We start from the raw sequence: 12,695 nt of genomic DNA on the forward strand, positions 1-12,695 counted from the left end.
CCTTTTCTGCCTGGGCTGGTTTCAAACTGAGATCCTCAGATCTCAGTGTCCTGAGTAGCTAGGATTACAGGCGTGAGCCACTGGCACCCAGCTAGATTCTTATCTTTAGCAAAAAGCTGGAAGTAAAGGCATAGCTCAAGTGGTAGAGCACCAATCTTTTTTTTTTTTTTGGGTCCAGTCGTGGGGCCTGAACTCTGGGCTTGGGCGCTGTCCCTCAGCTCTTCAGCTCAAGGCTAGTGCTCTACCAGTTGGCCACAGCACCACTTCCGACTTTTTTTTTTGCTTATGTGGTACTGAGGAATCAAATCCAGGGCCTCATGCATGCAAGGCAAGCGCTCTACCTCTGAGCCACCTTCCCAGCCTAGAGCACCAATCTTGAGCATAAGTATGTACTAACAACATGGAAAGAAACACTAGAAATGATAGCTAAGAGTCAGAAGTATTTGCTTCTCAGCAGTGGAGAACACAAAAAAAGTAATCAAAATAAATAGAAAATTACAGTTACAGAGCATGGATCAGTGAGGATAAGACAGTAATTTGGTTCTAAGACATGCTTGAGGATGGGCAGCAAAGCCCTCCCTGGGCTGAGAGATGAAAACTGCATGGGCCCTAAGGGTGAAGGAGCCTGGCAGGCCTGAAAACCAGGAGTGAGGCACCGGAAGTGTGAGGAAGGCAGCCAGACTCAGGCAGAGGGTGGAATTCTGTCTAGGATGTGGCAGAAAAGGAAGCAACTCTGGTCTAGAACAGTGGCAAAGAATAATGAGGAAGCACTTCATAATCCCTCATAATCCAGAGGCAGAGTTTTTTACATCACTAGAACACATACTGAGTTGGACATAAAGTCACCTGGTGACAAGACCAGTGACAAAAGTGGCTCTCATACAAACTCTCAGCTATACAACTCCAGAAGCAGCAGCCCAGGTCTTCATACCTTCCCAAACTGCCGTAGAAGCTGAATGAATGCTCCTTTGCCAAAGGGATTAGTAAGACTTGCATGGAAAGCAAGTGTTGGGTATTCTTGGGAGAGAACAGCAACCCATCGTTTCTAAAGGGAGAGAACAAAACATGCTAGTAAGTTGTACTTTCTTAGTTACAATATACAGAAGAATCAGAGCTAGAATTACTATATTGTGTTTCAAATATAGTTACCTAAGGAAAAATGTTATTTATAATTCCTTGAAATATTTTTTTTGGGGGGGGTCCAGTCATAGGGCCTGAACTCTGGGTCTGGGCGCTGTCCCTCAGCTCTTCAGCTCAAGGCTAGCACTCTACCACTTCAGCCACAGTGCCACTTCTGGCTTTTTTTTTTCTTCTGTTTATGTGGTGTTGAGGAATCGAACCCAGGGCCTCATGCATGCAAGGCAAGCGCTCTACCACTGAGCCACCTTCCCAACCCCCTTGAAATATTCTTTCAAGTATGACAACGCTTGTTTTTTTGTCTGAGAAATACTGCAAAACAATATTTCCCAAGTGCCTGCACTGCTACTACATGCAATCAATGGAACACAATGTGTGCTGCAGGACAGCAGCTGCCTATCTGAGGGCACATCATCACTGGTCCTGCAGGGGTCCTGCAGCTGCCCTGTAACACAGCATGCTATCAGAGGAAGAAGGGCGCCCCTATCTTATCAATAGAGCACACTGCAGTTGTGTTTTCATTAAGAACTCTGCAGTGACTAGAAACCGCTTCAGAAGCACAGCACTTCAATTTCTGAAGTTCTAGGAACCATGATACATTAATACATATCTCAAGTCTACTTGAGCTAGAAGTAGCTTTTATCATCTGTTTTGAATTAGCTCTGTACTTACTGTTGCCCAGGTTGGAACAAGGTCACATTTGTTAAGCACAAAAATGAGGTGTTTCCAGGGTTTTTCCTTTTTCAAGTAAGCTTCAATGTGAGGGGAACGGGTACCCATTGGATCTCTAGCATCAAGAACTTGGACTACAACATCTGAAGAGTCTATTACCTGCAAATTCAAAGAGGCAGAAATAGTTTGCTATAATACATACAAAATCCAAGAAGGACAACCTGTAAGGGAATCTGGGCAAATAGTATTTAGAAACTGCACAGCAGCTCTTTCTCTTTTTCTCTTCTTCTATCCCCTGTCCCTGCATGTCTCCATCTCTCACGGGTTTGCTCTCCCCCCAATAAACTTTTTTTCTGCCTGAACCATGTGATGCTTTCCTTTCCAGTGAACCTTACATCTAGTGCCAAAATCTAGAAGCCATGATTCGGGTGGGGACAGTCAGGAGTCAATGGATCCCTTCCTCCCTCTTCTCTTTCTGAGGGTTAATCTGCGTCCTTGACCATCCCTCCTCAAACCAAACTGCTGGAAGATGGTTGAACCCCATCTTGGACTTCTTTCCTTTGCCATTGCTGGATACACACCCACCACACTGTCTCCTCTCTACATCTGGTGACATTCTTGAGGCCCACAAGTAACCCTTCACCACAAAACACAGCCCGAAGATCATACAGTCATCCTACTAAGTCTCCAAACTTCTTTTCCCTTCTATTCATCTTTATCCCAAACTCTAACCTGTTCTGGGCTTTGAATAACTGTGTGTTTAAATATCTGACCTTTGAAATAAATCTTGAAATGTTCTCTTACCAACTATGTCTAAATAAATAAGTAAATAAACACACAAAAAAAACAAAAACAAACTGTATTGCAGCCTGTGAGGAGAGTAGGTATAGTCAATATCAACCCCAGTTATCAGAATTCAGTTTTTTTTTCCATCCTATAAATATTTAAAACTTGTCTTTTTGTGTGTGCCAGACTTGGGGTCTGGGTGCTGCCCCTGATCTTTTGTGCTCAAGGCTAGCACTCTACCACATGAGCCACAGATCTACTTCTGGCTTTTTTGGGTGGTTAATTGAAAATAAAAGTCTCATGGTGGGCTGGGAAATTGGCTCAGTGGTAAAATGCTTGCCTCACATGCATGAGGCCCTAGGTTTTATTCCTCCACACCACATAAACAGAAAAAGCAGAAAATGGTACTGTGGCTCAAGTGGTAAAGTGCTAGCCTTGAGTTGAAGAGCTGAGGGACAGCACCCAGGCCAAGCGTTCAGGCCCCATATCCAACAACAACAACAATAATCTCATGGACTTTCCTGTCTGGGTTGGCTTCAATGAGTGATCCTCAAAGTAGCTAAATTTACAGAGGTGATATAAACTACCAGCACCCAGCAAACTCACCAAATTTTAAATACAAAAACTAACCACTAATGGCTCACACCCTAGTAATCCTAGCTACTCAGAAGGTTGAGATCTGAGGATTATGGTTCAAAGCCAGCCTGGGCAGGAAAGTCTGTGAGATTCTTTTTTTTTTTTTTTTGGGGGGGGGTCCAGTCGTGAGGCCTGAACTCTGGGCCTGGGCAGTGACCCTCAACTCTTCAGCTGAAGTTTAGCGCTCTACCACTTGAGCCACAGTGCCACTTCCGGCTTTTTTGTTTTTGCTTATGTGATGCTGAGGAATCGAACCCAGGGCCTCAGGCATGCAAGGCAAGCGCTTTAACCACTGAACCAACTTCCCAGCCCCCTCTGTGAGATTCTTATTTCCAATTAACCACCAGAAAACCAGAAGTGGTGCTGTGGCTCAAAATAGTAGAGCTCTAGCCTTGAGCTAAAAAAGGTCAGGGACAGTGCCTAGGGTCCTGAGTTCAAGCCCTATGATAAACAAAAACAAAAACATAAAAACTCCTCAACTTACTGGGTTAGCTCTTGTTAACTACTAAATATTATAGATTTTGTGTATTTCACAAAAAACATATACATATATATATGTATATACATACACATACATGTATATAGTTTAGTTTCTCTATTACTATACTGTTTAGTTACATGATACTTGAAGAAGGTCTTTCTTCCTAACAATATTATTCTCACAGAGATCTCAGCCAGTTAAGCATCAGATCAGGACTCAGGATGAGAGCACTGAGCAAAGTATCAACTTTTTCAGACATGAACTCTTACTTACAAAGAAAGGTGGGCAGGACTAAATAGCTTAGTAATTCTCATGAGGCTCTAAGTAAAATAAATGGTAATCTAAAGAAATACTAGACAGCAAAATATTTAGTGTATATAGGTAGCTGCCATTCTTATGCAGGTAATTGTAAATACAGTCCCCTAGAATAATGGCAGTATGTGTGGCTGCTTAATCCTGGTTTCTTTCTGGAGGGAAGAGGATGAACATGTAACAGAGCCTGTACTTCATGTGACAGGGTGTCAATCTATCAAAATCAGGTGCTCACAAAAATCATGAAAGCCAAAGGAACTGAGAATGGAGGAATCTTACCTTGTAGAGCTCACCCCATATTCTTCTGGACTGTCCCTTTTTATATATCTCTTCTTGGGCTTCATTTCTAAATAAGAAAGCATTCAAAATGAGCTACAGAAGCACCATCAATATGAAAACGATGCTTACAGTAGAATACTATCCAGCTTCAAAAAGAAGGCATACTCTAACACACATTACAATTATAGATAAACCTTGAATACACTGTACGAAGTAAAACAGCCAATAGAAAATGACACATTTTGTTTCCACTTGTATGAGGTACCAAGACAAGTTATGCTCACAAAACAAAGTAAGAATGGTAGTTACAAAGGACTGAGAAAGGGAGGAATGGGATTGGCATTTAATGGGTGCAGACTTTTAGTTTGGGATGATGAGAAGTTCTGGAGGTAGACACTGGTAAAGGTTGTGCAACAGTGTAATTGTACTTAAAACCACTCAACTGTATACTTAAAATGGTTATAGTGGTAGATTTTGACCATATGTAGTTTTTTTTTTTTTTTTTTGGTCTGGTCGTGGGGCCTGAACTCTGGGCTTGGGCGCTGTCCCTCAGCTCTTCAGCTCAATGCTAGTGCTCTACCATTTGAGCCACAGCGCCGCTTCCGGCTTTTTTTTTTTCTGCTTACGTGGTGCTGAGGAATCGAACCCAGGGCCTCATGCATGCAAGGCAAGCGCTTTAACACTGAGCCAACTTCCCAGCCCATGAGACTTTTTTTTTTTTGGTCCAGTTGTGAGGCCTGAACTGGGCCTGAGCATTGTCCCTCAGCTCTTCAGCTCAAGGCTAGTGCCCTACCACTTGAGCCACAGCGCCACTTCCAGCTTTTTTCTTTTTGCTTATGTGGTAGTGAGGAATCGAACCCAGGGCCTCAGGCATGCAAGGCAAATGCTCTACCACTGAGCCAACTTCCCAGCCCCGACCATATGTAGTTATATGTAGTCTAACACAATTAAAAAAACATAAATGGGGGGAAACACAGCTGTAGTGTCACAGTGAATTATGAAATGGTATAAGCAGGACCATAATTACAACGTACATTTCAGTTCCATGTGAAGTAAATGAGTTTTTTTCTGATAAGTTTAAATCTGTTTATTCTGATAAGGCTTAGAATCTATTTATCTGAGGAAAATAAAAAGCCTTTTTTTTTTTTTCCCTTTTTGCCAGTTCTGGGGCTTAAACTCAGTGCCTGGGTGCTGTCCCTGAGCTTGTTTTGCTCAAGGCTAAAACTATCAATTAAGCCACAGTTCCACTTCCAACTTTTCTTTTTTGTAGTTAATTGGAGATAAAGAACCTTGGACTTGACAGGCACTGGTGACTCAGGCCTGTAATCCTAGCTAGTTAGGAGGGTGAGATCTGAGGATCACAGTTCAAAGCCAGCCCAGGCAGGAAAGTCTGTGAGATTCTTATCTCCATTTAACTACCAGAAAACTAGAAGTGGTCCTGTGGCTCAAAGTGGTAAAGTGCTAACCTTGAGCAAAAAGAACTCAGGGACAGTGCCCAGGTCCTGAGTTCAAATTTCATGACCCACCAAAAAACAAAGAACCTCAGACTTTCCTGCCTGGGCTGGCTTCAAATAGTTGTTTTCCCCTATTACCTCCTGTATCTTTTGGAGGAGGGAAAATTTTAAATCACTAGAAGATGACAGATGACAGAGCCAACTGGAAAATCCAAATACTTTTTTTTTTTTTTGTCAATCATGGGGCCTGAACTCTGGGCCTGGGCACTGTCCCTCAGCTCTTCAGCTCAAGGTTAGCGCTCTGCCACTTGAGCCACAGTGCCACTTCCAGGCCTTTTCTGCTTATGTGGTACTGAGGAGTCGAATCCAGGGCCTCATACATGCAAGGCAAGCACTCTACCACTGAGCCACCTTCCCAGCCCCAAATCCAAATACTTTTTTTTTTTAGTTGGTCGTGGGGCTTGAACTCTGGGTCTGGGCGCTGTCCCTCAGCTCTTCAGCTCAAGGCGAGCGCTCTACCACTTGAGCTACAGCGCCACTTCCGGTTTTCTGGTGGTTTATTGGAGATAGGAGTCTCACGGTCTCTCCTGCCTGGGCTGGCTTTGAACCGAGATCCTCAGATCTCAGCCTCCTGAGTAGCTAGGATTACAGGCGTGAGCCACCAGTGCCCAGCTTCAAATCCAAATACTTTTAAGAATAAATGAGCCTGTTCTTTCCTTCTGGTTGGCCTCAAATGGTTTGGCATTATCTTTAGCAGGCCCCAAGCTTGGGGTAAACTGGCAAAAGAAATGAGGTGACATTACCACACCACTGGAAAAGGGACACAACCTCAACTTCAGTTAAAAGACATCTCTCCAGCCCTGCCCAAGGAAGCTAAGCTAGTCAACCCTCCCTATAGGGCAACAGGACAGCTGCCTGTCAATAACAAGCATAAGGAAGTGGTGCTGTGATTCAAGTGGTAGAGCAATTGTCTTGAACTGAAGAGCTGAGGGACAGTGCCCAGGCCCCACGACCAACAACAAAAAAAAACACAAGCATAACGTTTGATACCATGGTTTGCCATACAGAATATCATTGGGGAATATATAAAAGTGAGGAAAATTCAGTCACACTGATAACTCACCCTAGGGGAAAACTATAAATAGCCTATTAAACATTATATTAGTGTTGACTGATATGGAAATTATTCTTTTTTTGAGGGGTAGGGGAAAGAACTCAGAGCCTTGTGCATATGCTCTACAACCAAGCTTCTCTCCTAAACCTTAGGGTTTTACTTTTTACTTTTTCTAGAACTGGGCCTTCTGCCAGTGAGGCATGTCCTCTATCATTTGACCACTTGCTGCCCCCACTTTCCTGTTAGCTGTTATTCCCTCCCTCCCTCCCCACTTTCTCTCTGGATAGTTTTACTTTTACAGGGTAACAGGAATCAGACATAGGTAGTGATAATAATGGTTGCACAACATTATGAGTCTTTTCTTTTTTGTTAACAGTATTGGGTCTTAAACTCAGGGCCTGGGTGCTATCCCTTAGCATTTTTTTTTTTTGCTTAAGGCTGATAGTCTACCATTTGAGCCACAGTTCCACTTCCAGCTTTTTGTTAATCAGAGATAAGAATCTCACAGACTTTTCTGCCCCAGCTGGCTTCCAACTATGATCCTCCGACCCCTGCCTCCTTTGTAGCTGAGATTAAAGGTATGAGTCATCAGCACCCAGATTCAATCTTTATACATTCTAAAGTTGTGTTATTTTCAAGACAGGGTCTCTGTTTACACCTGAGTCTACCTGGACTGCTATCCTTCTATTTGTGCTCTTCCCTGCATCACTGGGACATACCACCACACATGGCCACTGTGTTTTCCCTTATCTTGGAATGACAGGTATGTGTTACCATGATCAACCACTGGTAAATGGAGATTCACAAATCTTTGGGGGTGGGGGGGCTGGCTGCTGTCAAACTGAAAAATCCTAATCTGTTTCCCAGGTAGCTAGGATCACAATACTGAACTACCATGCCTAATCCTCAAGCAATTATTTTTATAAGCCAAGGTCTTGCTATATAGACAAGGCTGCCCTCAAATTCAGGCTCATTCTTGCCTCAACCTTCAAGTTCTGGGATTACAGGAACATATCACAACACCTGACATGTATTCATAATAATTTAGGAAAACATAAAATTAAAAAGCTTGTTTGGTTGGGAACCAGTGGCTCATGCCTATAACCCTGGGTACTTAGGTGGCTTGTACTTATGGATATCAGTTCAAAGCCAACCAAGACAGAAAAGTCTGTGATAATATTAACTCCAATTAACCACCAAAGAACTAGGAATGAAGCTATGGTTCAAGTGGTAGAGTCACCAGACTTGAGCAAAAAAGCCTAGGCACAGTACCCAAGCTCTAGTACTGATACCAAAAAAAAAAGTTAAAAGTAGGCTTAAGGTATTGTAGTTGTAAAGAAAATATGAATGTAAAAACATATCTAGCAGAGTCAGGTACCCGTGGCTCTGGCCTATAATATTAACTACTCAGGAGTCTGAGACCTGGGAGATCATGGTTTGAAGCCAGCCTAAGAACAAGAGTCTCCATCTCCCATTAGCCAGCAAAAAAACTGGGCTGGAGACATGGCTCAAGTAACAGAGTAGCAGCGAAAAGAAGCTGAAGAAGAAATGATGAGACCAAACAAACTTCAAAAGCATACCTCACACCAGTGTCCTCAGTTACCAAATCGCGATCTTTGCCCTGGTCATAGCTCTCTGTGGACATTTCAGCGTTTTCTATAAGAGACTGCATATCACTTGCAAATAAATTTGGCCGCTTTCTCTGTGACTTGGGTCCAAATGTAGTTTCAAAACTTTCAGTATCAAGAATGTGCACCTTTGAGTTCTAAAGGGAAAGAATTACAGATAAAACTAAGGAAAGCACAGAGAAAAAAAGAATGTTAATAAAACCACCTGCTCTACCCCCATTAAAATCTGTTTAAGAACATGGATTGCAGTCTGGCTGCAAATTAGATATGTCTATTTAAATAACACACTTGTTCTTCTATTCTGAAGCATTATAAGTTTTCTGGGAGAAATGCAAAACTAATACAAATAAAGAAAATATGAAAAGTTGTATGGTATTTGCCAAAAACTGTTTTATTTCATTTATCATAAATTTTAGTCAAATGCAATTAAGGCTACAATGATGAAAATTAACTTATTTTTTTGAGCTTTCATGTAAGTACATAAAATTCGCCAAATTCACAGATTTTGTCAAGGACAATCATACTCAAATTTATGTTTTTTTTAAACCAACTGTAAATGCCAACTTTTTCTTGGAAGTCCATTTCTTTCATGGCTAAAAGGAATTGCTTGTTTTTTAAGATGCATTTTAGTTTCAGATAACATTTTCCCTAATTTAGGTTACATTTTTATTAAATGCACATGGAAAGACTTTAGATGAAAGACATCTAGTGAAGTCCAAAAGAATAGGTTAGATGTGATAAAAGAAACTTGATAGTAACTAGAACTTGATGTGCCTGTAAAGGAATTACAGGCATAGGAATTCTTGAAGCAGGATAAAAGTCAAAGTTTGAGTTAGCATCTATCACGTAACAGATTGTTAAGAAGCGGCAGAGAATCTCATTTAAAAAAAAAAAGAATCACTCTCCCTCAGTACAAGCTCCCTGGTAAGTAGACTGTTACAAAACTTGGGGTAGGATTGAGCCTCAAAGCTTCGAGCTTTTAATTCATCTCCCTTTGACTTCTAAGGCTCTTCCTTTGGTTTTGTTCTTCCTTTGGTTTTCCTTGCTAGCTTCCAAGTAAGGGAACATCCTCAAACAAAGACTAACATTTTCCATGGGAACTAGGTTCTAAAGTCAAGTACAATCAAATTTATCCTTAAAAATCTTATACCTATGAAATACAGTATATTTAATTTTGTGTATATGCTGAAACTAATTAATGTTCAAATGTAAATCAAGTTACACTACTTTTACCATACTGCTACATAATTCTAATACACAAAGAGCTAAATGTGTAAAAGTTAAAGCATATCTGATTTGACTCTCCTGTTCAGAATCATCTTGTAGTTAGATCTCCTAATATCACACTAAAACAAGTAAGCTTTTGAGGCCAAAGCAGAAAATCCATCAATTATTTGAAACTTTCATTGCAACAAATTATAAGATGACTGTGGTAAATACAGGCCCTCCATTCTACCTATCAGCTATTTAAGCACTAGATTTTAGGAGCACCAAATAACTGGAACAAAACAATAAATCCATAATAGAACCTCTCTGTTCTTCCCAGAAACAGGATTCAATAGTTGGTTAGAAGATGGCTTTAGGGAGAAATGACAAAGAGAACAAGGGAAATGAGCAACTTGTCTGTGGTTCATGAATTACACTCATGTGTTTCCTTGAAAGAAAACAGTCACTCCACTAATAGGTGCCATTCTTCTAGTCCATCATAAAACAAAACATAATTGACAAAACCTGAGGCAATAACCAGGCCCTGGCTTTTATTTTGTTCTCCAAGTAAACACTTTTCTTTGAACTGTTTAATCCGTGTATGCATGTCAATGTTTTCCTCTCCTCCTTATACTGGAACTGAAGCTTATGTACTGGCTACATTTCTGGGAATTATTATTCAATGCAAGTAAAAATGTGCAGAGAAACATTAGGCGATTTCTTTGTTCTATTCGAAGCTCATTCTACTCCATCCAGATCCAGTTCTCATTGTACTTCAAACTTCAGCAATCAACAACTGTCTGAACAGTACCCTTCCTTTCCTTCAGCTGAAAAGAATCTCCAAGGATCTCATCAAAGCCAGGGAAGAACAAAACACCAAAGGACTCCTTCCATTTCAATCCTAATGCTACATCTCTCTGTAGTCTGATGGAATTACCACTTAAAACAAGTCTGCCTACCAACATAAAAAAAGGGCTGGGGATGTAGTTCACTTGCCAAACATGTACAAGACCCAGTGTTCAATTCCCAGTACTGCAAGGAAGAAACTAAAATTACTACCAGTTTACTGTCAACTTAGTCTTTATGAGGAAGGATGCTATGTGTTTACTGTGGCCCAAATGCTTTACAGAAGTTTCATCTGTATCCACACAGGAAGCCAAGTTGTCTTTACAGCAGGAAAGTTAATGCTCACGTGGAGAAACCTAACTAAGGGTACTGAAAGAGACTGAGCAAGGTCCCATTCCAAACTCTGAATTTCAATCCAGTATGCCACTGTAGCTGTATGGCAAAACTCAATTCTTACTAAAACTGAGATCCTACCAATGGTGAAAAGAGAAAAGTCTCAGAAGAAAAAGCCAAAAAGTTACAGAGGTATCTCCAGGAAGTTTGTCTATGCAATTCAATTCCATCACCAGGATATCCTACATCTTACATGAGGCTGGATCCGATCATGGAGAAGAGACATTGGTAACTTGCTTTGCTTCATGACAACTTTATATGGATCCTTCATAACTTTATCCATTTCCTCTTGAAACTTTTGTAATGATGACTGCTTAATCACACGTGTGTTTCCTGTTTTATAAGTAAAAACATTGCTACTTAATAGCTTGGATTCATTCACCTCTGCATCCATTCTACCTGACCCTCATCCACCCAATCAATTATATATCGTTCCGTGTAGCTGTTCTCAAAAATGAGGGGGAAAAAAAAATCTAACAACCTCCCCAGCACTCAATCACAATGAGTGCACATCCACCAACCTCAACACACACAAGTATTGATAGTTTTCCAAGCCCATTTCCTGACTAGATGAAACTGAAAAAAAAAAAAATCACTGAATGGAAATTAAGATCTGACAAATGTCCTGATTCTTGTTAGTTTTGGCAAAGAAATCTGGAGCCAATCATAGCTGATTGGTTTGTATAGATAGGAGCCCTGACACTCAGAAACTCCTCACAGTTGTAATTTTTAGGACTATGAGGGACTGAAGAATCTATGAACCACTAAATTTATTGTAAAGAAAACAGAACAAAGCTCTGAAACACTATGTGGTGAACCCCTTATAACTAAAAAAATCCAGAAGGAAGTACTCAATTAAACAGCAGTGCAGCACAAATGTAAACATCGGGGCTGATGACATTTACACAATACTATTTGCTAGCTTTTTTCACATATTTAATTAACTGACACAACAGTCCTGTGAGATGATACTATTCTTCCTTTTTGTGTTACTGGGGTTTTGAACTTAGGGTTTCATGCTTGCTTAAGTAGACAGGTGCTCTACCACTGGAGCGAGGCCATCTGGCTTTAGTTATTTTTCAGATAAAAATCTCGTTTTTGCCTGGGCCAAGCTCAGGCTGATTGCCTCCAATCTATGCCTACACATATCTTGGATTATAGACATACTTACATACCAGACTTGAGATGAGGTCTTGCTAAACCTCTTGCTCAGGCTGGCCTCAAAATGCGATCTCATGATGGTACTACTACTCTTTTAGAGATTACAAAGACTGATGGATAGACTTAATAAACAATCACATAGTTGGCAGAACTCGATTTCAAATTCAGGCTCTATGAAGCTGGGAAGGTGGCTCAGTGATAGAGTGCTTGCCTTGCATGCATGAAGCCCTGGGTTTGATTCCTCAGCACCACATAAATTGAAAATGCCAGAAGTGGCGCTATGGCTCAAGTCATAGAGCGCCCGCCTTGAGCTGAAGAGCTGAGAGACTGTGTACAGGCCCAGAGTTCAGGCCCATGATGACCACCACCACCACCAAACCCAAATTTAGGCTCTATGGATCTGAAGTTTTGGTACTTATTAGCTATGCTGAATGCCCCTCTATACCATGTTATAGACTTTTTTTTTTGGGGGGGGGGGTTGGTTGTGGGGCCTGAACTCTGGGTCTGAGCGCTGTCCCTCAGCTCTTCAGCTCAAGGCTAGTGTTCTACCACTTGAGCCACAGCGCCACTTCCGGCTTTTTTCTTTTTGC

General features: G+C 41.2%; 1 protein-coding gene across 1 annotated transcript in view; it reads right to left on the minus strand.

Moving 5' to 3' along the window:
• Gnl2 (guanine nucleotide binding protein-like 2 (nucleolar)) overlaps window positions 1-12,695 on the minus strand; it is a 32,385-nt gene that overhangs the window by 15,790 nt on the left and 3,900 nt on the right. The window contains exons 4-8 of the mRNA XM_013016758.1: window positions 11,138-11,277; window positions 8,452-8,636; window positions 4,304-4,370; window positions 1,810-1,968; window positions 932-1,045 (exon numbers count right to left, since the gene is read on the minus strand). Of these exons, the coding sequence (XP_012872212.1) occupies window positions 932-1,045; window positions 1,810-1,968; window positions 4,304-4,370; window positions 8,452-8,636; window positions 11,138-11,277 (665 nt within the window). The remainder of the gene's footprint in view (window positions 1-931; window positions 1,046-1,809; window positions 1,969-4,303; window positions 4,371-8,451; window positions 8,637-11,137; window positions 11,278-12,695) is intronic.

This window comes from Dipodomys ordii, unplaced genomic scaffold (assembly GCF_000151885.1).
Source record: "Dipodomys ordii isolate 6190 unplaced genomic scaffold, Dord_2.0 Scaffold33, whole genome shotgun sequence".
NCBI lineage: Eukaryota > Metazoa > Chordata > Mammalia > Rodentia > Heteromyidae > Dipodomys > Dipodomys ordii.